Genomic DNA, 25344 nt, shown 5'->3' on the forward strand with positions numbered 1-25344 from the left:
CCAACCCTTGCTTCCCTTAAGTTGAACATTTTCCAGTACTCTTACAAGTTTAAACACTGCATTTATTTAAAAAAAGAATTAATTCTTATTGCTTAGACTTTTTATTAGCTAAATGAAGAGGCTCATACAGGTAGGGTACTTGTCGAAGCGGAATACTTTACTTCATCTCGCAGTGCTAATCCTGTGAAGTTGTCCCGTCTAGCTGCATACTCCCCAACATTGGCTAGCCCTGGCACCACGCAGCAGCTCAGAGCACTACGGTATATGCTCATGTCGTGAGCGTCATACCACTCATCGGTCTTTTCATCATAGCACTCAACATTAAAGGTGGTGGTAAAGCCATTAAAGCCACCCACCACAAACAAGAGGTCGTCCACTACCTCGATACCAAAATTGCTACGAGGATTAAACATAGTGGGGATTGTGCGCCACGTATTAGCCACTGGACTGTAGGCTTCTGCACTCCTCAGTCGATTAGCTCCATCAAAGCCACCTACCTGTGAAGAGCAAAAGAAACAAGGTTGACTGCTGTCCGTTGCTCCTGTTTACCCAGGAAGCCCTTGTGGGGAGAACAAGTGATGCCACTGATAGGCCGACCCTCTTTGCTATTAGAAAGTCTAAGGGTGCCACTTTATCATGATACAATGGAAACTCACTGCGTATACATGTTCCCCGTAAGCAATTACACCTATTCCACTCCTCCTGCTCCTCATGGGTGCAATGACTGTCCACTGATTGCTCTCAGTGTTGTACACTTCTGCTGTAAACAGGCATTCGTTTCCATTAAACCCACCACATATGTAGACCTGTGTGGAGAGAATTCAGGATTGGTAAATTATACTGAGGAGTGGACAGAAGATAACAGGAGAGCTGTCTTCTAAGCGTGTGGAGAGGACATAGCAGCTGTCCCAGCCCAGAACTTAGCCTGTGCTGGATGCTCTCCAAGTTGCAGGCCAGCTGGTAGACGTGATCAGGGACAACTTGTGTATTATTTTATGTGTATGAGCGTTTTGCCTGCAAGTTTGTCTGTACACCACGTGTATGCAGTGTCAATGAAGGCTGGGAATACCCTGGGATTAGAGTTAACAGTTGTCAGTTGCCATGTGGTACTTATAATTGAACCCAGATCTTCTGGAAGAACAGCCAATGTTCTTAATCTCTGAGTCAACTCTCCAGCCCCTCCATGTGCTTTTTTTTTTTTTTTTTTTTTTTTTACTTTTTTTGTTGTTTGTTTGTTTGTTTTGCTTTTGCGATAAAGTCTCACTCTTACTATATAGCCCTGGTTGTCCTGGAATTAACCATGTAGACCAGATGGGCCTCCCTGCCTCAGCCTCCTGAGTTTAAAAGCCTGTACCACCACACCATCTTTCCCTGTCCTCCCCCCCCCCTTATATTTATTTGTATGCATGTATGCATACATGCGTGCATGCACCTGTGCCGTGTCATACGTGTGGAGGTCAGAGGACAGCTTGCTGGAGTCAGTTCTTTCCTGTCATCTCTCCTAGATAACAAGGGTGGAAGTCGGGTTATCAGATTTAATAGCAAATGCCTTTATCCACTGGACCATCTCAAAGGCCCAGGGGGCACTTTTTGAAATACTTATTTGCTTATGGATGTTTTGCCCATATGCCTGTCTATATAACAAGTGTGTCATGTCCTCAGAGGCCAGAAGGTGTTAAATTTCCTTGGAACTGGAGTTACAGACTGTTAGCTGCCAGGTGGGTGCTGAGATCTAATTGGAGTCTTCTGGAAGAACAACTGTTGCTCTTAACCACTAAGCCATCTCTCTAGTCCCCCAGGGGACATTTTTAATGCCAGTCTATACATTATCCTCTCTATGTGCATGAATTCTGTGTGTACATGAATGTGTGGGGATGCCAGTATGTATGTATGTATGCATATGAAGGCCAGAGGACATTAAGTCCTCAGGAACCATCCCATTTTTTAGCATGTATATTGTATGTGTATGGATGTACACATGCGTGCATGAGTGTCTCTGCATTTGCTATGATGCACATTATGAGGTCAGAAGACAACTGCTTCGAACTGGTTCTCTCCCGCTGTTGCTTCTGGACTGAACTCAGGCTTGGTGGCAAGCTCCTTTACCTGCTGGGCCCTCTGCATGGTGCTGCTCTTCTTTTAGTTTTAACCTCTCTCTCCCCTCTCTCTCTCTCTCTCTCTCTCTCTCTCTCTCTCTCTCTCTCTCTCTCTCTCTCCTCTCTCTCTCTCTCTCTCTCTCTCTCTCTCTCTCTCTCTCTCTCTCTCTCTCTCTCTCTCTCTCTCTCCTCTCTCTCTCTCTCTCCTCTCTCTCTCTCCTCTCTCTCTCTCTCTCTCTCTCTCTCTCTGTGTGTGTGTGTGTGTGTGTGTGTGTGTGACGGTTTATCTGTGTATATAGGTCCTTGCAGAGGTCAGAAGAGGGCATCAGATGCCCCGGAACTGGAATTACAGGTGGTTGTGAGTTGCCAGTGGTCCTCTGCAAGAAAAGCTCTGAGCAGCTGAACCATCTTTTCAGGTCCCCAGCTTCTTTGGTGGGTTGTTTGTTCTGAGACATGGTTTACTCACTGCCCTGGAACTTGCCAAGTAGGTTAGGCTAGTTGGTTGGTCCTAGAACAACAGAGAGCCGCTTGTTTCTGCCTCCCCAGCACTGAGATTACAAGCAGATGGATACATGTGCTGAGGATCTAACTTGACAAGGCAAACACTTTACCAAATAAGCCATCTTCCCACCTACATGATTTTTTTTTTTTTTTTTGAGATAGGTCCTATTTACTCCAGGCCCATGTGCCACCATACCTGCTGTGACTTGGTGCTGGAAATTGAAGCCAGGGCTTCCATATGCTAGGCAACTATCTCTACCAACTGAGCTACATCCCCAGTTACATGCATTGTTTCTTATGTGTTTTATTTTGTTTTGAGACAGAGCTTTGCCTCACTGTATAGCCCTAACTGGCCTGGAACTCACTTTATAAACCAGACTGGCCTTGAACTCAGAAATTTGCCTGCTTTGGCCTCTAGAGTACTGGGTTTAAGGTGTGCAGTGCCATGCCCTGCCACACATTGTATTTTATTGTTTGGGATTTGGTTGTTTGTTTTTGTGGCTGTTTAGTATGTTGGGTTTGTTTATTTTGTTTTTCAAGACAGGGTTTCTCTGTGTGACAGTCCTGGCTGTCCTGGAACTCTCTTTGTAGACCAGGCTGGCCTCAAACTCAAAGAGATCTGCCTGCTTCTGCCTCCCAAGTGCTGTGATTAAAGGCATGCACCATCACTGCCCAGCTGGTTTGGTTTTTTGAAGAAGGGTCTCACTTTGTAACCCAGCCTGGAGCTCTGTAGACCAGGCTGGCCTCAAACTCACAGACAGGAGTCTGCCTCTGCCTCCTGAGTGCTGGAACCATGCCTGCTACATTGTGCTTTAATAAGCAAAAATTATACATTTATAAATGGCCACTTAGTAATTTGAGAAGAAGAGCACAGTCAGCCCTGTGCACCTCAGGTTCCACACATCCATGCATCAGAACTAGGACTGCAGATACTGGGGAGGGGCTGTGGATAATAGCGCTTGTCGCTGAGTGACGCCCTCAATGCAATCCCAGGTCCCACGCGCTGGAAAGTAAAGTTGTCCTCTGACCGCCACACGTGCATGGTGTCACATGCATGCCCATGCACACAAAGAGTTAGATAATTACAGAAGATGTTGGGGGAGGGCTGGGAAGATGGTTCAGTGGGCCAAGAAGCTTGCGCTGCATGGTGGGAGGAAAAATCTGACTTCTGCAAGTTGTCCTCTGACCTCCACATGTACACCACAGGAGGAGTTTACACACACACTAAAGAAAAATTTAGTTGAAGAAGAAAAAGAAGGTAGGTAGTGGTGGTGCACGCCTTTAATCCCAGCACTTGAGAAGCAGAGGCAGGTGATTCTCTTGAGTTTGAGGCCAGCCTGGTCTACAGAGTGAGTTCCAGGAACAATCAGTGCTACACAGAGAAATGTGTCTAAAAAGAAAGAAAAAAGCTTTTAAAAAGTATTTTTGTGGGGCTGGGGAGATGGCTCAGTGTTTAAGAGCACTGGCTGCTCTTCCAGAGGACCCAGTTTCAATTCCCAGCACCCACATGGCAGCTCACAACTGTCTGTAACTCCAGTTCCAGGGGATTTCATATGGACATACATACAAGCAAAACACCAATGCACACGAAATAAAAATAAATTAAAAAAATATTTTTGTATGCATGCGCACATCTGTGTGTCTGTGTCTATGTGTGTCTGTGAGCCTTCAGAAGCCAGAGGGAGATGTTGGCTCCCCTGGAGCTGGAATTAAAAGAATTTGTAAGGGGAAGGATGTAGTGGGGAGAGAGTGGGAGGAGGGAAGGGAGGGGGAACTATGGTTGGTACGTAAAATGAATTTAAAAAATTAAAAAAAAACTTATAGGCTACCTGCTTCACATGGGTGCCGGGAACTGAACTTGGGCCCTTTACAAGAGTAACAAGTGCTCTTAACTACTGAGCCATCTCTTCAGGCCCAATCTCCCATGAAAAGAAAAACCATAAGAAAATACTGCCAGGGGAGGGGGTGGTGTGTGCTTTTAATCGCAGCACTCTGGAGGCAGAGGCAGGTGGATCTTTGAGTTTGAGGACAGCCTGGTCTACAGAGTGAGGTGATCACTGAAGCTTCAAGGCCAGCCTTGGCTACAGAGTGAGACCCTGTCTAAAAAAAAATTGTCAATCAAGGTGGGGTATGCTTTTAATCCCAGCACTCAGGCGGCAGAGACAGGAGGATCTTTGGGAATGCCAGGCCTCTCAGGACTACGGAGGCCCATCTCAAAAATAAATAAATGGAGGCTAGAGAGAGCTCAGCAGATTATCACACTGGTTATTTTGTTTGAGCTTTTTTTATTGCTGTGGGACTCACAGTGTGGATGAAGCTGGCCTCAAACTCAGAGGTACATCTGCCTCTGTCTGTTTACTGCTGGAATTAAAGGTGTGCACCATGCACCACCATGACCAAGCTACACTTGCTACTCTTGCAGAAGATTCAGAGTTTGATTCCCAGCACCCAAATGGCGGCTCATAACTCTTTAATTCCAGGGGACTCCCTTTTCTGACCTCCCTGAGCACCAGAAATGCATATGATGCATATACAAACATGTAGGCAAAACATTCATATACATAATTTTGTTTTTTGGTTTTTCGAGACAGGGTTTCTCTGCAGCTTTAGAGCCTGTCCTGGAACTAGCTCTTGTAGACCAGGCTGGTCTCGAACTCACAGAGATCCGCCTGCCTCGGCCTCCCGAGTGCTGGGATTAAAGGCGTGCACCACCACCACCCAGCATATAATAATTTTTAAATATCTAGTAAAAATAAAACTGGCTAGCGAGATGGCATTATGTGTAATGGCACCTGTCACCACACCTGAAGAACTATTTGATCTCTGGGCCCCACCTGGTAGAAGGAATCTATTCTTGCAAGTTGTCCTCTGCCCCCCACAGATGCTCATGTTATGCCCCCAAAAAATTTAAAATAAGTTACATATATGTACTGAAAATTATAGATTTTTTTCTTGTAGATGTCAAAAAATACAGTAAACAATTTGCTTAGCATTCACATAATGTCAATCTGGAGATGATTATATGGGAGGAAATTATACAACAGTTTTTCTCTGAGACAGAATCTTCCTGTTTAGCCCCAGCTTGCCTTGAACTCTGTGTAGCCCAGGCTGGCCTTAAACTCATAGCAATCTTCCTGTCTTAGGCTCCCAAGAGCTAGGTTTATGGGTGTGTGTCCCCACACCCAACTGCACATAGGCTATATACCGGCACCATACCATGTTATGTGAGACTCGAGCGTCTGGATGTGGCTGTGTACGGGGGACCGTCATCCAATCTTCAGTGGATACCAAAAGACAGCTGTACTGCCTTGTAAGTGCTGCCATTGTGTCTTCCAGCCTCATCCCGAAAGGAAGAAGAGTATCCGTCCTCCCCGGCCACCCTGGCCCCTTACCTTCCCGTAGAGTGTTGTTGCGCTTGCGTCACTCCGCTGCTCGTGCATGGGGGCGATGAGCGTCCACTGGTTGGTCTCTGGCTCGTATCGTTCCGCGGTGTTGAGACGCACATAGCCATCAAACCCTCCCATGGCGTAGATGAAATTGCTGAGGACTGTCACGCTGACGTAGCAACGTCTAGAGTGCATAGGGGCCACTTGGTGCCAAGTTTTCTTCACAGGGTCAAAACGCTTAACACTATTGAAGTAGTCTACACTATCAAACCCCCCGATGATATAAACATAGCCTTTCAAGTAGGCTGCCCCATGGTAGGCTCGAGGACTTTCTTCCTCACAGGTGACGTTCACCCATCTGTCTGCTCGAGCATCGTATGCCTCAATAGCATTGGTGGGGCTCCCACCACTCCAGCCGCCAATAGCAAATAGAATGGCGTAGGGCAGGCGGGGCCTGGTGAGTGGGTTGGTGAAGTCAGAATTGGAGGGTCCGTTCATGTTCAGGTCATACATGGCCTTTAGGGCATTTATGATGACTGGCTTACATTCTTCACTGTCTTTGACATAGTCGTTCATCTTAACATTATTCATGAAGTACTCGGCATGCATTAGGGCCAGGCGAACCTAATAAGAAGGAAATACAGAAATTTATTCCCATGAGGCAAGGCTGTCTGCAAGTCCCATCTCTCTAAGCCCCACTTTCTGAAAGAACAGCAAGTGCTCTTAACCTCGGAGCCATATTCCAGTCCCTTTGTTTGCTTTTTAATAATGTGTATTTGCCTTGAGGTGGTGGTATACATACATAGAAATGAGCTAGTCAGAAGGCACCCGAGGGTAACAATTACACATTCCTTGGCCACTGGGTAGAGCTTTCCAACCAAAAGAAGCCGTATAATTGTCTAGAAATTAAATATAGCTCCGTATGTAAAACAGTAGATAGGATCAAGTGGCTACCACTGTATGCCACTCTTGTGACTTAGTTCCTGTCTCTTGTGACTTAGTTCCTGTTCAGTGTGGGGAGTGTAGCAAATGGAAAGAGGGTGAGAGACCTTTTAGAACTCTGTGGAATCCCCTGCTGCTCCCCCCACATCAAGAGGGACTTTAACGAAAGCAACATCAAGGGAAGAGAAAACTGCAAACTTCAGAGAGAAGCAGGAGATGCCTCTCATGAAGCGTTGACACAACCCTGGGCTCTGTGGCTCTTAGGGATGGTCCCTCTGGATAAACCAATCGAACGCGAGCAACTAAGCCTTTGCAAAGAATATCTAAACTTGACCTTAGGAAGCAAAACTGAAATATGTTGCTTCCTATTTTGAGGGTCGTGAGAAATCCACTTTAAAATGGCCTCAAATACAGCGTCCTCCTGCTTCACGTTGAGCTCATCCTTCTCGATGATGTCCTTGAGTTCAGTGACCGAGAGCTCCAGAAACTCCGCTGAGACTTTCACCATCTCCTCGAAGTTGTGCAGGATGAACATGTAGGCCTTCTGCCTCAGCTCCGGGCAGTAGTAGTAGTCCGTGAACTTGCAGATGCCGATGCAGTTATCCAGACACAGCTCCGACTTGAGGAACTCGCAGCAACCCCTAACAATGCCCATGATGTTAAACTGGTCGGCAGCAGCCAGCAGCCTCTCCACGTTGTCAGGGGTGATTGGCACGGTCCGAGTGTACGCATACTCAATAATTAGCTTCATCATGTCGGGGGAAATACCGGGAATGTTGTAAACCTTCTTCTCCGTGTTGTTCCAGCCACTTGTAAACAAAGCTCTGGGGGGGGGGGGGGGGGAGGGGAAACAAAGACGAGAGAAATTAGCAGCACAGAAACAGTCCGCTCCTGGTGACCACTCTTACCCACCCCTGGCCCCTTTGCTTTCTGAGGACTTGGACACACTCCCAGTGTTGCCCAGTGAGTATGTTGGAACTCGACTGGCCTGAGGGAGTGCAGTGAAGAATGGCTCTATACAGTGGGTGTGAAAAGTACTTTTCTAGGAATCTCCTGCAGTCTATCTTTACCCTCTTTTTTCAAGGTGTGTGTGTGTGTGTGTGTGTGTGTGTGTGTGTGTGTGTGTGTGTGTGTAGGTATACTAGCCTGTGCTGGTATATCAATGCTATAGATCAATGTTGACTGTCTTTGCTATGTATGTGTGTGTAATGTATGTATGTATGGTTTTTGCTTTTGAGACATGGGTCTTACTCACACTGGAGCTCACTGTTTTGACTAGAATGACTAGCCAGCAAGCCCCCAGGATCACCCTTTCTCTTCCTCCCAACGCTGGAATTACAAGTATGTGCCACTCGGCTTGGCTTTTATATGGTTTCTGGGGAATCTGAACTCAGGTTTCCCTGCATGGGCAGCAAGCACTTACCCACTGACTCATTCCCCCAGCCCACCACCCTTGCTTCGTTTACAGTTTCTGGGTGGAGAAATTGAGCTCTAGAGTGAAAATAAGATCAAGATTCTGTTTTGGTCTGGAGAAATGCCTCAGGAGTTGCTCTTGCACAGGACCCAAGTTCAATTCCCAACACCCACACAGTGGCTCACAACCATATATAGCTCTAGTTCCAGGGAATTCAGTGCCTTCTTCTGATCTCTGCAGGCATCAGGCATGTACATGGTGCACATACATACATGCAGACAAAATATTTATACACATAAAATAAAAAATAATTAAAAAAAAGACCCGGGTCCCAGAGGATAGAGATGACCCAGCAATATGAGTACTTGTTGCTCTTGCAGAGGACCCTGTTTTGAGTCCCAGCACCTACATGGTGGCTCATAACCATCCTAACTACAGTTTTAGGGACTCTGTAGCCTTCTGCTGGCCTCCGCAGGCACCAGGCCCACAAGTGATACACAGGCCTATGTGCAGACAAAACATTCATACACACAAAATTATATCTAAATCTTCCTTGACCCGCTGCCCACCAAATCTCCCATGTGACTGGACAGCCCTGCTCAGCCCCAGACCCATCCTTACAAAGCTTGCATCGCCCTTGCATTCCAAACCTTCCCTGACTTGTTAAGAGGGAAATGCTAGGTCTTTACTAAGAACTGCAAGAACTGGTGAGCTCTGGGTACCTTCCATCTTCCCTGTCCTCTGTCCTCAGGGCTTCTTACCTATTTGTGTCCTGGAGCTAATTCTGCCTCCTTACTTGAGTTCCCTCTCCCTGGAAGGATTCCCCAAGACTTCCAAGGTCCATGTCCTAATCCCCTACATAATTCAAGTATCGCCTTGTCAGCAAAGCCTTCTCTGGCCATCTTTTTCTTTTAATTAAGTTTATTTATATGTTTGTGTATGGAGTGCTTGTGTGGAGGTCAGGAGACAACATGTGAGAGTTGGTGCTCTCTTTCTACCATGTAGATTCCAGGGATTGAACCTAGGGTCATCATGGTTAGCAGCAGGTACCTTTACTAGTGAGTTATCTTGATGGTCCCTGACAGGCATATATATATGCATACACATACACACACATATATAAATCTTACAAAAATATATAATACATATTAAAAAAATTTATGTGTATTGACCTACTTGGTGGTGCACACCTTTAATCCCAGAATTCTGCAGGCAGAGACAGGGGGATTCTGAATTCAAGGCCATCCTTGACTACATATCAAGTTCCAGAAAAGCCAGGGCTACATAAAAACTGTCTCAAAAAACAAAAAGCAAAACAAAAAAAAAAAAAGAAAGAAAAGAAAAAGTAAGCCTCATGAGGATGGGAACATTCATCTCTTTATTTTTTTCCAATCCCCAGAATACTGCCAGTCAGAAAATAAGCAACAAATGATCAGAGCTATGTGTTTGGTTCTCTGTGTGACTACATTTCTGTGTATTGAATCAAACAGAACATATATGTGTATCACACACACACACACACACACACACACATGTATTTTTCCCCCTAAGAGGCTTAAGGACCAGTGGGCTTATACCAATCTACCTTCTTTGTCAAATGCAACTCAAAACCAGACTACCTCTTGTTTTCTTACAAGACCAGACTGGCCTCAAAACTCACAGTAATCTCTGCCTCTGCCTCCTAAGTGCTGGGATTAAAGGCATGTGCTACCATTGCCTGGCCAATAACATTTTTGTTGTTGTTTTGTTTTGTTGGTTTTTTTTTTTTTTTTTTCCGAGACAGGGTTTCTCTGTGTAACAGCTTTAGCTGTCCTGGAACTCACTCTTGTAGGCCAGGCTGGTCTCGAACTCAAAGAGATCTGCCTGCCTCTGCCTCCCGAGTACTGGGATTAAAGGTGCACACCACCACTGTCCAACTCAAAAGAACATTTTGTGGCACTTTTTTTTTTTTTTTTGGTTTTTTGAGACAGGGTTTCCCTGTAGTTTCTAGAGCCTGTCCTGGAACTAGCTCTTGTAGACCAGGCTGGCCTCAAACTCAGAGATCCGCCTGCCTCTGCCTCCCAAGTGCTGGGATTAAAGGCATGTGCCACCACCGCCCGGCATTTTGTGGCACTTTAAAACTGTATTCAAATTTCTGTATTTTACATCTAATTTGTATTAGTCCTGTCTGTGGCTACTCATTTTCTTTTTGTTTGTTTGTTTATTTTGGTTTTTCGAGACAGGGTTTCTCTTCAGCTTTGGAGCTTGTCCTGGAACTCACTCTGTAGACCAGGCTGGCCTCGAACTCACAAAGATCCACCTGTCTCTGTCTCCTGAGTGCTGGGATTAAAGGTGTGAGCCACTACCACCTGGTAATTCATTTTCTTTGGCAGGGTCTCACCTTTGTAGCCCTGGAACTCCCTATGTAGACCAGGCTGGCCTAGAACTCACAGAGATCTACCTGTCTCTACCTCCCAAGTGCCAGAATTAAAGATGGACACTAACATACCTGGCCCTTCTTGACATAAAGGCAGGGTTGAGCAGTTGCAAGAAAGTATATGGCCTGTGGAGCTTATGATATTTTACTGTCTTGGGGCTGGAGATCCGCTCTTTTCCAGAGACACGGGGTTCAAGCCTAACAATCTACATGGTAGCTGACACAGTCCGTAACTCCAGTTCCATGGGATCCAATGCCTCTTATGCTCTTTTCATGCACTTCATGCATGTGACGCAGACAGACAGACATGCAGGCAAATATCCATAAACAAAATAAATGAACAAATCCAATTTTTTAAAAAAAGATATTTACTATCTTATTTTTTTTTTGTTGTTTTAGCTTTTGTTTTTGTTTGTTTTGTTTTGTTTTTAAAGACAGATTCTCACTCTGTGCCCAGGCTGGCCTTGAACTACTGATCCTCCTGCCTCAGCCTCTCCAGTGTTGGGATTACAGGCGTGAGCCTGGTTTATGGTCTTTTTGTAGCTTCTGTTGCAGATAATCGGGCATGGCCAACCTTTTAACATTGCAATGCCACATTGTCATCTACAAACCTTTTTTAAAATTTATTTATTATGTATATAGCATTTTGGGCACCAGATCTCATTATAGATGGGTGTGAGCCATCATTTGGTTGCTGGGAATTGAACTCAGGACATCCGGAACAACAGTCAGTTCTCTTAACCTCTGAGCTATCTCTCCAGCCCTCATCTACAGACCTTGTACTTGAGGACAACTCAAACCAGTTACAAACAAACCAACCCAAAGTCCGAGGGCTGGGGCAATGGTTCTCGGTTAAGTACTCACAGTGCTCTTGCAGAGGACTTGAGTTCAGTCCCCAGCACCTGTGTCACCTGCCTGACTCCAGTTCCAGCATCTGCACATTCCCACACTTAGGCATGCAAGGTATGCATCTATACATAAAGTCTTTGGTTGTTGTTTTATTGTTTGTTTGGTTTGGTTTTTTGAGACAGGGTTTCTTTGTGTAGCCCTGACAGTCCTAGAACTTGCTCTATAGATCAGGCTGGCCTCAAACTCAGAGATCTGCCCGCCTTGGCCTCCCAAGTGCTAGGATCAAAAGTGTGCACCACCACCACCTGGCTTTTTTTTTTTTTTCCAAGTCCTCAAAGTTTTAAGTTTTTGACCTGCAAGCCCTGGAGTGGCCCCTCAGCTGAACAGAGATTCTTTTGAGGGTAATGGCTGGGGTTTTGTTAATCAGGCAACTGAGCCAGAGTCTTGTCTGTAGCTCAGGCTGGTCTAAAGCTTATGTAGCCAGGTTGAACTTGAATTCATCTTGGTGCCTTGGCCTCCTGAGAGCTGACATTCCAGATGGGCGGCACAATGCCCAGCTCTCATCCCTCAGTCCTTTTGTTGTCGTTGTGATTTTGAGACAGACCCTCACTAAGCATCCTAGGTAGGCTTTGAATGGCTTTATTGTTGTTATTGGTGGGTAGTGGTCTGTTTGAGTACTGGGGCTTGAACCCAGGGCGTGGTGCATGCTGGACAACAAACCTTCTACTATTGAACCAAATCCCTAGACCCCAAGGCCTTGAACTTTTGATCCTCTTGTCTCAGCCTCTGAGTAAATGTGATTATAGACCTGTACCACCGTGCTGGGCTTGAATAAGAACTTTTAGCAAAAAATGACTATATTTCTCATGTTTTCATTGGAACCGAGTACTCTTTTTTTTCCAGCTTATAAACAAAAGAACATATGAACTCCCTGAGTTAAGAATTTCAACCCAAACTCCTTTTCTTTTGAAAATATTTCCTGGGTACTTACTCTCCCCTCATCCCCTCCCCATCCCCTGTATTCTTCTTACACTTGACCTTCCTGATTTCAGTGATCTCTACTGGGGCTGGGCTGGGAGTGATATCACCTAGGTTAAGTGCAGAATCCACAGGCGTCCAACTCGAAGTTGGCTGAAGAGAGGATCAAAGAGAAAGCCCCTGACCTGCCAGATATTGGCTGAAGCCCAGTTTAAAACACATCAGGAAGCAGAGAGAGGCTCTGGCCCCAGCTGGGATTGCTTAGAAGGCAGCGCAGCCAGGCTCCAAGGAGCCCAGGGCTTCAGTATCCCTACAATTTAAGATGGTAAATGGTAAACTGACAAGCAGATGACAAAGCCTCAAGTGGAGCCCTGACTCCCCTTGGGCTTAGCTCGGGCCCCTGTTGTACCTAAAGTAGGAGCTGCAGCTACAGAGGATGTTCTTGTGGGCATTGAACTCCAAGCCATTGACTTTGATGACCACATCGCAGAGCTTGCCCTCGAGTCGGAGCTCGTTGAAGATCTCACAGGTCATCGCACTCATCTTCCTCTCCATGTGAGGCTGGTGGAACCGGGTGGAGGCCGCCGCGTTCTCCATCTCCATGGCACCTTGGGACCAGGGGAGAGAGGCTGCTCTCCTGGGGTGTTGGGGAGGGTTCTGGGGGGGCCCCTTTAGCCAGCTGTCGCTCTTTTTCCCTACTACATCTTTCATATAGGTACCATCCGGCAGCCCAAGTTCCAGAATCCTGAGCAGTGAGATCACTCAGGATTGTGCTCTCAGGTTCTGGAACCTCTCCTATCCCTTCTTCTGCCTCCCCCTCCCCCAGGGACGTACACACAGACCACCCCACACCTGCTTCCTTGCCCTCAGACCTAGGGCAGAACTCTGGCCACCAACACAGTTGAGGCTTTATTGAGTCTACTTCCTGTTGCGTTTTCAGGTCGATTCCACATTCCTGCAGCATCCTTCCCCAACTCCCACTGGGCTCCTCGTGTGCAGAGGCAGAAGCAAAGCTGATTAAATGTCAGGCTGGTCAGGGTCTTCTAGACCCTGAGATGGCTTAATTTGCTTAGTGATGATGAGCAGCCCAGTTTGGAAAGTGTCTCCTGGGTGCATCCCTAGTCCAAAATGAATACGGATTACCTGGTGGGTTTTGTTGTTGTTTGCAATACTGGGGATGAAACTCAGGGCCATATATATGCAGGCAAGCACTCTTCCGCTGAGCTATGACCCCAAATCCTGGGAAAGACGGCTCTTGCCAAAGGTTTCCAGAGAGAGTGACAGAAGCCCATGCACAGCAAAGCCTCATGTCATGACAGCCCATACACAGGACTCCAGAGTCTTGGTCCTCCGTTACCCCACCCCCACACACAGTAGAACCGCCCACCTCCCAACGCGTTTCTCCTGCCAGCATCCTGAGCCGGCCTGCAAACGGCCAGCCGGCCCGCAGCTGAGTCCAGCGCTACTTGAGCGAGACGACGCCTGCGCAGTGAGGTTGCGGGGCGGGCACCGTCTTCCGGGCCGCCCACCAAGCAGGCGGTCGGCGCTATGGCGGAGGAGGTGAGGCCGCGGGTGGGGAAGAGTCCCGCGTGGCGGGATCGCGAGTGCGAGATTGTCCAGCTGCCTTAGTGCCTAACGCGGCGCTCGGGTCAGCCGGTCTCTCGGGTCTCGCAACAGGTGAAGAGTCTGATGAAGGCCACGGTCCTGATGCGGCAGCCCGGGCGGGTGCAGGAAATCGTGGGCGCCCTTCGCAGGGGCGGAGGAGACCGCCTGCAGGTACCGGGGCGCGGGGCACGGCCGGGTCGGGTGGCAGAAAGGTGTCTGTCCTGCGGTCTTCCCGCCACAGCGGGTGCGCACGCTGTGAGCCTGCGCCCCAGAATGGGCATGGACAAATTGGCTCGCCTCGGTGGGAGAGAGCCTACTTGCCCCAACAGCCAACTTTCAAAGTAGTCCGCTGTGGTCGTGAGGCGTTGCCTTCTGAAGTCTAGATGCCCGGCTACCCCAGGCTAACTGGCTCCACAAGAAGTTGAAGATGGGGAGATCCGTAAAGGTCGGGAGGCACCTTGAGAAAGAACCGGTCCATTTGAGAAAGATGCCACTGAGAGTCACCCACACACTTAGGGGATTTTGGTTTCCTCAAGGTTAACTCGTGTACTGACACAAGATCACTTCTTTCCTTCTCCTCTCTGTCTCTTCCCAGCCTTGCAGAGGCTTTGCTGCTGACTGGGCAGTAGTCGGTGAGACTTGTGGTTACCCCAGGCTGAGGTGAGGCCAGGTTAGAAGGTGCCTTCTCAGCCACCATTATCTCTCTTTGGTTTCTTAGGTGATTTCTGATTTTGACATGACCTTGAGCAGATTCGCGTACAACGGACAGCGATGCCCCTCTTCCCACAGTAAGTCACATTGCAGCCTTCCTTGCAGGTCTCAAGATGGCAATTGCTAAGCAGCAAGTAAAGGGAGTTTTGTGTTTTTTCAGATATTCTGGATAACAGCAAAATCATCAGTGAGGACTGCCGCAAAGAGGTGGGTCACTCCCTTCTTTGCTCAAAAATAGCTCTGGTCCTCTTCTGGGGTTGAACCACAGACTCCATGACAGAAATCTTAAGAAAGTTTGTTCTTTAAACTCAGTGTGGAGGCCTATAATCCCAGTTACCTGGGAGATCTAAGCGGGAGGATTACAAGTTCAGGGTCTGCCTGGGTTCCGGAAAGAGTTCAGGGTCATCTTGGGCAACATAGGAGACTCTACCTCCATATGAAAAGTTTGAAAATGGAAGCAGGGCATAAAGGAACCCAGGCAGTGGTGGTGCACACCTTTAATTCGAATTCCCAGCATTCTGGAGGCAGAGGCAGGTGGATCTTTGAGTTCAGGGACAGCCTGGTCTACAGAGTGAGCAAATAACAGGCCAGCCAGGGCTACACAGAGAAACTCTCCACCCACCCCACCCCCCCAAAAAAAAAGGAAGAAAGAAAGAAAGAAAGGAAGGAAGGAAGGAAGGAAGAAAGAGAAAGAAAGAAAGAAAGAAAGAAAGAAAGAAAGAAAGAAAGAAAGAAAGAAAGAGAGAGAAAGACAGCTGAGCAGCTCTCAGGAGAAAGAGGCAGGTGGATCTCTATGAGTTCGGTGCCCGCCTGGTCTACATGGCAAGTTCCCGGCCAACTGGCCAAGGCTACATAGTAAGTCCTAAAAAAGCGTCTGGGATATAGCTCAGAGGTAACTCACCAAGCATGGCTGAGGTGCTGGATTTGCTCCTCAGTTTGTTTTTTGGATTTTTTTTTTTAGTTGTTTAGTTGTTCTTGTTGTTGTTGTTTTTAAATATTCCTTTTTAAAACTTGTCATAGTAAAGTGTGTGTGTGTGTGTGTGTGTGAGAGAGAGAGAGAGAGAGAGAGAGAGAGAGAGAAGAGAGAGAGAGAGAGAAGAGAGAGAGAGAGAGAGAGAGAGAGAGAGAGAGAGAGAGAGAGAGATGTATCTCTGTGTGTACCCTTAGAGGATCCCCTGAAACTAGAATTATAGGTGGTTGGGAGCTGCCTGATGTGGGAACTGGGAACTGAACTCCGGTTTTCTGGAAGAGCAGTCTGTGCTCTTAACTGCTGAACCATCTCTCCGAGACCCCTAAGTCTGGTCTTCGTACATGACACAGCTTTTCCCTATTGGCTGAGGCGTGATGATGCGGTGGTTCATGTGTGAACATTATGCTTACTGCAAGCTATGGAGTTTGCACGAGACTTGAACGCTACATCTTATTGAACAACCCTCTACTCCAAAGGTAGATAAAACTATCGTATTACTCTCTCCATTGTGAGAAAGCAGGTGTTTTAAGGGTTGAACAGCTTGCCTCCTGATCATTCGATTGAGTCACATATCTTGGTTTTGCAGAGACTTTGTCCCAAACTCTTCCCACTGTATTGTGCCATGTCATTGATGATGTTATTTTCTGGTAAGGGAACAGATATGGAGAACATTCTGAATTAATGTTAATTCATTTCTTTAAGATGTATACAAATCCTGAGAAACTAATTCTAGAGCTTTGGCCTTTGGTTTACTTGGCTCCAAGCTTTTGCCCTGAGTGGTCTCTTCCTAGAGCAGAGCCAGGCTAGGCTATTATGCATTGCTGAGTTCATTCTTGTAGATAACTCTGTCACTTAGTTCTCTTCCCCTCTCTCTACCCCACCCCCCACCCCCAGGACAGGGTCTCCCTGTGAAGCCTATCCCAGAACTCATTCTGTAGACCAGGCTGGCCTCGAACTCACAGAGATCAACCTGCCTCTGCCTCCCAAGTGCTGGGATTAAAGGTGTGCACCACCACTGCCTGGTGGTTTACTTTATATATATGTGTTTTCCCTGCATTTATGTATATGTGCCGTGTGTGTCTGGTGCCCACAGAGTCAGAAAAGGGCACCATATCCTCTGGAACTGGAGTTCTGCGGCTGTGAGCCACCATGTTCCTGCTAGGAATTGAACTGTAGCCCTTTGCAAGAGCAACAAGTGCTCTTAAACACTGTGCCGCCTCTCCTGCCCATGGTTTGGTGCTTTTTTTGACACAGGGTCTCATATAGCCCTGCCAACCTCAAATTTTCTATGTAACTAAAGACAACTTTGAACTTCTAATCCTTCTGCCCCCCTTCTCCCAGGGGCTAGGACTATAAGTATGTGCCATCACACCCTGTCTGTGTTTGTCCTGGGGATGAAACTCAGGTTCACATTCATGCTAGGCAAATAGTCACCCAGGTGAGCTGCATCTCCAGCCCTTATTCGACAGGTATTATGTATCTGCCTCATTAACTAGTTCTTCTTGTTGTTGTTTTTGGTTTTTCAAGACAGGGTTTCTCTGTGTAACAGCTCTGACTGTCCTGAAACTCACTTTGTAGACCAGGCTGGCCTCGAACTCACAGAGATCCACCTGCCTCTGCCTCCCAAGTGCTGGGATTAAATGTGTGAGCCACTAGGCCCGGCTCTCACTGACTAGTTTTTATTACTGTTATTTTATGTGTATGGGTGTTTTGCCTGCGTGTATATCCATACACCACATGAGTGCCTGGTGCCCGCTGAGGTCAAAAGAGGGTGTCAGGGGGCTGGAGGGATGGCTCAGAGGTTAAGAGCACTGGCTGTTCTTCCGGAGGTCCTGAGTTCGGTTCCCAGCAACCACGTGGTGGCTCACAACCATCTGTACTGAGATCTGGCGCCCTCCTCTGGCGTGCGGGCATACATCAAGGCAGAATGTTGTGTACATAATAAATAAATAAATCTTTAAAAAAAAAACAAAAAAAAACAAACAAAAAAAAAAAAAAAAAGAGGGTGTCAGGTCCTCTAGGACTAGAGTTATAGACATTTGTGAGCCTCTATGTGGTGCTGGGGGTGGAGCCCTGGTCCTCTGCCAAGGCAGCAAGTGCTCTTAACTGCTGAGCTAACTCTTCAGCCTCCATGGATTTTGTGATGCTGAGGATTGCGCTCTAGGCAAGCTCTCTGTCAACAAGCTGCATCCCCGCTCCCACTCCTTGTCCGCCCCCCACTCCCGCAGCGTCTATATGTATATATTTTGGTTTTGAGACAGAATTTTACTGTGTAGATTAGGCTTGCCTATGTAGCCCAGGCTACACATCTGTAATCCTCCTGTCTCTTCCATCCAAGTACTGGGATTATAGGCATGGGCCACCAAGTCTGTCTCATGCCAAGGACTCCTCGGCCTCATTCTTGGGGTGGGTCCCAATGAGCAATGAACTCTGAATGCCGCCCCACCGCATACCGTATATAATAGGGAAGCGTGAGCTGTCGGAAAGCATGTGGAGAAACTTGAGTTTTATACATGATGTATCCCATGTGAAGACTTGAAGAAAACTCTTAGAGGAAGCACCGTCCTGAGGTGGTTCTGATCTTCCCTGGGGGCCCGCGGGGTGGCACTAGTGACCTCTCTCCTCGTTGGCTGTCGCAGCTCAGCGCTCTCTTTCACCACTATTACCCCATTGAGATCGATCCACACCGGACCATCAGAGAGAAGCTGCCTCACATGGTGCAGTGGTAAGTGCGGCACTGACCAGGAAGCGCTCCTGTGATGGAAGAGGGAGGGGGCCGGCATGACTGTCCTTCAGTGAACCTCCTTCCTGAGGACCATGACACTGCCCGACTCTAAGAACGAACATCCCCTTACGTCCTGACTCTGCTGCTAGGGAGGAAAACCTCAGGGACTTCATGGAGTCGGTTAGAAATGCCTTGGCTTGGGAGATAAGCAGGAAGTGGCCTCAGTCTGTTTTGTTCTGGGGTAACAGAATGCCACTGTCTGGATAACGCATAGTGAACAGAGTTCATTGGCTCACAGTTGAGGAGCCTGGGAAGTCCCAGATGAAGGGTCTGGCATCTGCCAACAGCTTTGTTGCTGGGTCACTCCGTAGAAGGAGGGCTAAAAGGGGGTAAGAACAACAGAAAAGAGAGAGAGAAGAGAGGCCGAACTTACCCTTTAGTGACCTAATTTCATTATTCATTCTTAAGGGCAGAGCCCCTTGACCCAGCTCCTCTTGCTGGGGATTGTCTCGATTACCTTTTTATTGCTGTGCTAAGATACCATGACCAAGGCAACTGGTAGAAGAAAGAGTTTTTTGGGGGGCTTACAGTTCAGAGGGTGAGCCATGACTACCATGTCAGGGAGCATGGCAGCAGGAAGGCAGGCATGGCTTTTGAAACTTCAAAACCCACCCTTAGTGACACACCCCCAATAAGGCCACACCTCCTGACCTTTCCCAAACAGTTCCACCAACTTTGGGGAACATTCAAATTTTGAGCCTACAGGGGTTATTCTTATTCAGACCACCACAGAGTTCCAGTTGGTAACCTGGGGACACAATCAAACCCCAGAATTCTGATAGAAGCGAGCACTGCTAAGCTTGGCCATGGTGGAACACGCATATATATCATCCTAGCGCTGGGGAGATGGGGGCAGGAGGATCAAGGTTGTTCTTGGCTTTTCAGGAAGTTGTAGGCTAGCCTGCGCTATATAGGACCCTGTTAAACAAAACCTGGCATCCATGGATAGTGTCCTAGGTCCCCACGGGTGAGGGGTTCAGAAGAGGATTGCTCTCCCTGGTTCACTGTGCAGCTCTCCTCTCCCAACTTCCTTCTAAGGATCTCTTAAAGTCCTTCAGGAGACACCTCTGTGGGGCAGAATGTGCTCATTCCCCCAGTGAATACTACTAGAGGGGACAAGGGACGAGGCGCTCGACTTCCTGGGGTGACTGGGACTTGGGGTGTGTGGGTTGTCTCTTCCTAGGTGGTCCAAAGCCCACAATCTCCTGTGTCAGCAGAGGATACAGAAATTCCAGATAGCGCAGGTGGTTAGAGACTCCACGGCAATGCTCAGGTAAGCCCCTTGCTGTAAGTGTTTCTGCCAGACTAGTCTGAGCAACTTTGTGGGCTGGGGTGTGGCTCCCTGGTTAGGTACTCGCCTGGCATGCTAGAGGCCTTTAAATTCCATCCTTGTATTGAAAAATAAAAAATGAAAGCCAGTCTAAAACTGTTTCGCCCAGGCAGAGAAGGCTGGGGAGGGTTGAGTGGCGTTAGTGACTGGGAGAAGGAAAGGTGGCCCCAGAAGCCATCCGCTTCAGTGGGATGTTGTGCAAAATGGCCAGACCTTCATCTCCTAAGGGCCAACTCCTTTTAAATGATGGTTTGAAAACAAACACACACGCACACACACACACACACACACACACAGACAAAAACTAGAACTCTGGTCCCTCTGGTTGACTAGCATTAATTTCATTTTGGTATTTTTGGGACAGGGTTTCTCTGTGTAACCCTAGCTGTCTGGAGACCTTGAACTCAGAGACCCACCTGCCTCTGCCTCCTGAGTGCTGGGGCTGTGGCCATACAGTGTCACCTGAGCTTTATATGTGGGGTTTTGTTTGTGGTGTAGGTGTTGAACTCACGGTTTTGAGTGAGCTATCAAGAGCTCCACCAGAGTTAAACTCACAGAACCTTAATTTTGTGTATATAATTGTTTTGCATGCACCTATGTATGTGTACCATGTGTGCCTGATGCCCGAGTCAGCCAGAAGAGGCCACTGGATCCCCCAGAACTGTGGTCATGGATGGTTGTGAGCCACCATGTGAGTTGAGTCCAGGTCCTCTGGAAGAGCAGCCAGTGCTCCTAACACTGCTGAGCCGTCTCTCCAGTCAGTCCCCCAGGCTTTTTGTTTTTAAAGGATAAAGCTGGTGGGGTGGCACATACTTCTAATCCAAACACTCAGGAGGCAAGTGGATCTCTTGAGTCCAAGGCCAGTGTGATCTATAGAGCAAGTTCCAATTCCAGGCCAGTCAGGATTACACTGGAAGACCTTGTCTCGAAAAAAAAAAAAAAAAAAAAGATATATATATATCGAGAGAGAGAGAGGGGAGAGAGAGAGAGAGAGAGAGAGAGAGAGGTCTCCTATGTTTATACAGAAGTGTCTATATGATATACTATGTATAAACAAACAAAATAATTTAAAAATTCCTTGCCTGAGGTGCTGAGATGGCGGCCCAGTTGGTAAAGTGCTTACTTCATGAAGCATGCAGACCTGAGCTCCGCCCCGAAAGCTGGGTCTGGTAGGATGGATTTATAATCCCAGCACTGGGGAAGTGCAGACAGGAAAGTCCCTGGGAATGACTGGCCTGCCTAACCAGTGAGCCCCAGATCCCAGTGAGAAACCCTGCCTCTAAACAAAGTGAGAGGCAGGGAGATGGCTCAGTGGGTAAACCACTTGTCATGCAAGCCTGGCTACTATAATCCCAGCCCCATGTAAAGGTTGAGAGAGGGACTGACTCCATAGCGTTGTTCTTTGGCCTCCACACATGTGCTGTGATACATCTATGCCTATAAACATACAATGATAAGTAAATTTTCAAAATCAAAAATAAATGACAGGCGTGGTGATGTGTGCTTTTAATCCCAGCACTTGGGAGGCAGAAGCAGGCCAGCCTGGTCTACAGAGCGAGTTCCAGGACAGCCAGGGCTACACAGAGAAACCTTGTCTCAAGAAAGAAAGAAAGAAAGAAAGAGAGAGAGAGAGAGAGAGAGAGAGAGAGAGAGAGAGAGAGAGAGAGAGAGGAGAGGAGAGGAGAGGAAAGAAAAGAAAAAGATGAATGGCTCCTGAGGAAGGACACTCAAGGTTGACCTCTGGCCTCCACGCTCAGGTCATGGGTGGACCTATATACAACCTGCGCGCACGCACACACAAATAATAAGATAGAAAGTATCAACCTGAGCAGAAAATAAAATAGTAGTAGGGAGGACCCCACCGTTCACAATCCTTGTCTCTTTACAGGGAGGGATATAAGACTTTCTTCGACACACTCTACCATAACAACATCCCGCTTTTTATCTTCTCGGCGGGCATCGGGGATGTCCTGGAGGAAATTATCCGGCAGATGAAAGTGTTCCATCCCAACATCCACATTGTGTCTAACTACATGGATTTCAGTGAGGATGTGAGCCACATCTCAGGCGGGCTGCAAAAGAGGAGGGGTGGCCTGCCAGCCTATGGGCCTTTTTGCTTGACCATCTGGCCTCTTTGCCCTCTGGTGGGCATTTTTAGTCCGTCTGCCCCTTTCTTTCTTTGAGACGAGAGTCTTGCTACATTACCCAGGCTGGCCTGGAGTTCCTGAGCTCAGTCCTCCAGTCTCGGCTCCCAAATGGCTGGGGCTATAGGTATGAGTCCTGGCACTTGACTTTATGGATTGCTTGCTTTCTTTGTTGTTTTTTGAGACAGGGACTTTCTCTATAGCCCTGGCTGTCCTCAAACTCACTGTATAGACCAGGCTCGTATATGCCAGCCTTTTATGGGCAGCAATCTGTTGTACCTCCCCTCAACTATGCCATCACCTCCCAGAATGCACCCAAGAGCAAGACACAAACAAATGAGGCCAGCTGTGTTCCATGAAAGCATTTAGAAAAGCAGACCAAATCCAGCCTAGTTTTCCAGCCCTTCGTCCAGGCTACAGTAAAGCTTTTGCCATTATTCTGGGTTTGGAGCTCTTCCCATGACAGACCCCTGTGCTACATGGGTCCCCCTAGTCTTCTTGCTCTCCGTCTCTTGTGTTTTAGGGTTTCCTGCAAGGCTTCAAGGGCCAACTCATCCACACCTATAACAAGAACAGCTCCGTGTGTGAGAACTCTGGTTACTTCCAGCAGCTTCAGGGCAAAACCAACATCATTCTGCTTGGAGACTCCATGGGGGACCTCACTATGGCTGATGGGGTCCCTGGGGTGCAGAACATTCTCAAGATTGGCTTTCTAAACGATAAGGTAAGCAGTGGCTTGGCTGGGCTTTCCCCTATGGCTTCTGGATGGATTCCTTTTTACACCCTTTTTTGTTTCGTTTTTTGAGACAGGGTTTCTCCGTAGCTTTGTGGCTTGTCACGGAACTAGCTCTTGTAGACCAGGCTGACCTTGAATTCAGAGATCCGCCTGCCTCTGCCTCCCAAGTGCTGGGATTAAAGGCATGTGCCTCCAATGCCTGGCCTTTTTACACTCTTGAAAGTGTACTGAATATTGTGGAAAGGATTAGAGCTACAAGGAGGGCCATAGTTATATTCTCTCCCCACCCCCATGTGTGTGGGGGGGGCGGGGTGAAATGGGACTTTATGTATCCAAAACTAGTCTCAAACTGTAGCTAAGGCTGGCCTTGAACTTCTGACCATCTTGCCTCAGCCTCCTAAATGATGGAATTACATGAATATACCATCAGACCATGATTTATGATCTCTTGGGGTGTGTGTGTGTGTGTGTGTGTGTGTGTGTGTGCGCACATGCAAGAAAAGGAGCATAGCCGGGCGGTGGTGGCGCATGCCTTTAATCCCAGCACTCGGGAGGCAGAGGCAGGCGGATCTCTGTGAGTTCAAGACCAGCCTGGTCTACAAGAGCTAGCTCCAGGACAGGCTCTAAAGCTACAGAGAAACCCTGTCTCGAAAAACCAAAAAAAAAAAAAAAAGAAAAAAAAGAAAAGGAGCATAGAACCTGAGAGATGCCAGGTAAATGCTCTATCATTGAGTTACATCCCAGAGCCTCAGCTCTTTCCACTATGACTTGGCCCAAGACATGAGAGAAGAGGGTCACATCAGCCTTACATGCGTGGCTGTATGACCACCATGTGTCAGTTCCCATTCTAGTCACGCAAATGACTGCTATCCTATTTAACTATCATCCCTGGGTTTCTGGGAGGTGGCTTTTTTGTTCGTTTGTTGGTTCTGGCTTTTGAGACAGGGTTCTCTGGCTTGACTGAAATGGGAAATGCCAGGGTTGGAAGCATGACTTTATAAAAGGAGACAAAAACGGCAGAGGCTGGCAGGGGTGGACAGGGCACAGACCAGAAGGGTTCAGAGAAGGTGGCCAGAAGGGTGGACCCAGCTAGGAGAGGCAGGAGCCCAGTGGATGCCAGAGTCATATGAAGACTGCTTGTGACGCCTGGGCATGTCTGTAGTTCTTGTTACTGTCTGTCTGACACCGGCCCAGTGCTCCTATTTGCCTTCCTGTGTCCCTATAACCTTGAACTCCCCAGGCTTTCACAGGAGAGAGTTGGAGAATGGTGTTTGCATGCCTCTCCTCCAGGCCCAGAGGCCTGAGGGCAAAGGATGCAAAGAGGGACATTTGGGGGACTCCCATCTGCTTCCCCGGACAGGTGGAGGAGCGGCGGGAGCGTTACATGGATTCCTATGACATTGTGTTGGAGAAGGACGAGACGCTGGACGTGGTCAACGGGCTGCTGCAGCATATCCTGCACCAGGGGGACTGCATGGAGCTACAGGGCTCCTAAGTACGAAGACTCAGGCCAGGTCCTACAGGCAGTGATGAGAAGGAGTGCCTGCCCACGAAGCCTCCTGTGTGAGCGCTGAGAGAATCCAGGGCAGCCGAGAGCTGCTGGGCTCTCCTCACCCCTGACTCCTGCCCTGTGCCTTTGCCTTCCTCCTGTTAGGAAGAGGCTTGAAGGAGGCCCTGCCTGTGGGAGGGGAGGGCAGCAAGTGTGCTTCCAAGAGAACCGGGGACCATAGCATGTTAGCCTTCTATGGACCATCTAGTCCAAGGGCTTGTTCTAAGACAGTTTTCAGAGCTGGGAGTACAGACCGCTCAGTGGCGAAGCACCTGTCTAGTATGTGGCAGACCCTGGGTCCCTTCCCGAGCACTGTAAAAGAAGAAAAAGTAAAGCTGTACATCAGACAGATATGATGTGTGAATTTATTTAAAAAAACAAAAAAGAGCAGCTCCATCTTACAGTGCAGGAGCTGGGTGTGCAACCCAAACCTACACCCTCAAGGCACAAGGACCAGTGAGGGACCCCTGGAGTGCCACAGAACAGAGGTTGAGGACAGCAGGAAAGCTTAGAAACCCCGTGTGAGTGCTGTGTGAGTCTGCCTGCAGCCTGAATCCTGGACTAGCCCAGGAGTGTGTAGATCTGGGAGGGTAGGGGTAGCGATGGGAAGGTGTGATCCTGACCTGGAGTGGGTAGACCCTTGACACTTGACATCAACATGGTTGAGGTGGCCCTGTCTGAGACGGCCCCACATACACAGAGGATCCATTTGAGTGTCCATTTTCCATACGTTCTTGGATCTTCCATCCACTTTTTGGTCCAGTACCACCAACATGACATGAAAGGGATTTTATTTTTTGTTTTAATTCATGTATATGAGTGTTTCTCTGCATGGATGTATTGCACCGGATGTGTGCCTGGTGACTGCAGAGGTCAGAAGAGTATACTGGATCCCCTGGAACTGGAGTTACCAACGGGCTGTTATCCACTAT

The 25344-nt window shown here is 47.9% G+C and overlaps 2 protein-coding genes across 2 annotated transcripts; one reads left to right on the forward strand and one right to left on the reverse strand.

The window, feature by feature from the left end:
• Positions 1-122: 122 nt before the first annotated feature.
• Positions 123-13185, reverse strand: Klhl10 (kelch like family member 10). The gene is made up of 5 exons (XM_038329011.1): positions 12992-13185; positions 7260-7749; positions 5990-6607; positions 657-806; positions 123-497 (listed from the first exon to the last, which is right to left on the reverse strand). Exons 1-5 carry the CDS (start codon positions 13183-13185, stop codon positions 123-125), a joined length of 1827 nt encoding a protein of 608 aa, XP_038184939.1.
• Positions 13186-14095: 910 nt separating this feature from the next.
• On the forward strand, positions 14096-24763 carry Nt5c3b (5'-nucleotidase, cytosolic IIIB). The gene is made up of 9 exons (XM_038326824.1): positions 14096-14142; positions 14260-14358; positions 14906-14975; positions 15059-15105; positions 18508-18593; positions 19837-19926; positions 21872-22034; positions 22651-22851; positions 24224-24763. Exons 1-9 carry the CDS (start codon positions 14131-14133, stop codon positions 24356-24358), a joined length of 903 nt encoding a protein of 300 aa, XP_038182752.1. The 5' UTR covers positions 14096-14130; the 3' UTR covers positions 24359-24763.
• Positions 24764-25344: the final 581 nt, after the last annotated feature.

The sequence above is a fragment of the Arvicola amphibius genome, chromosome 4 (assembly GCF_903992535.2).
Source record: "Arvicola amphibius chromosome 4, mArvAmp1.2, whole genome shotgun sequence".
NCBI classification, from domain to species: Eukaryota; Metazoa; Chordata; class Mammalia; order Rodentia; family Cricetidae; genus Arvicola; species Arvicola amphibius.

Coding starts and splice junctions, on each gene's coding strand:
- Klhl10 (XM_038329011.1), bottom strand. CDS start 13,185: ATGGAGATGGAGAACGCGGCGGCCTCCACCCGGTTCCACCAGCCTCAC. Junction 7,750..12,991: donor AGCTGCAGCTCCTACTTTAG/GTACAACAGGGG, acceptor CCCCCCCCCCAG/AGCTTTGTTTACAAGTGGCT. Junction 6,608..7,259: donor TTTCAGTTTTGCTTCCTAAG/GTCAAGTTTAGA, acceptor CCTTCTTATTAG/GTTCGCCTGGCCCTAATGCA.
- Nt5c3b (XM_038326824.1), top strand. Junction 15,106..18,507: donor GTGAGGACTGCCGCAAAGAG/GTGGGTCACTCC, acceptor TGGCTGTCGCAG/CTCAGCGCTCTCTTTCACCA. Junction 22,035..22,650: donor ACATGGATTTCAGTGAGGAT/GTGAGCCACATC, acceptor CTTGTGTTTTAG/GGTTTCCTGCAAGGCTTCAA.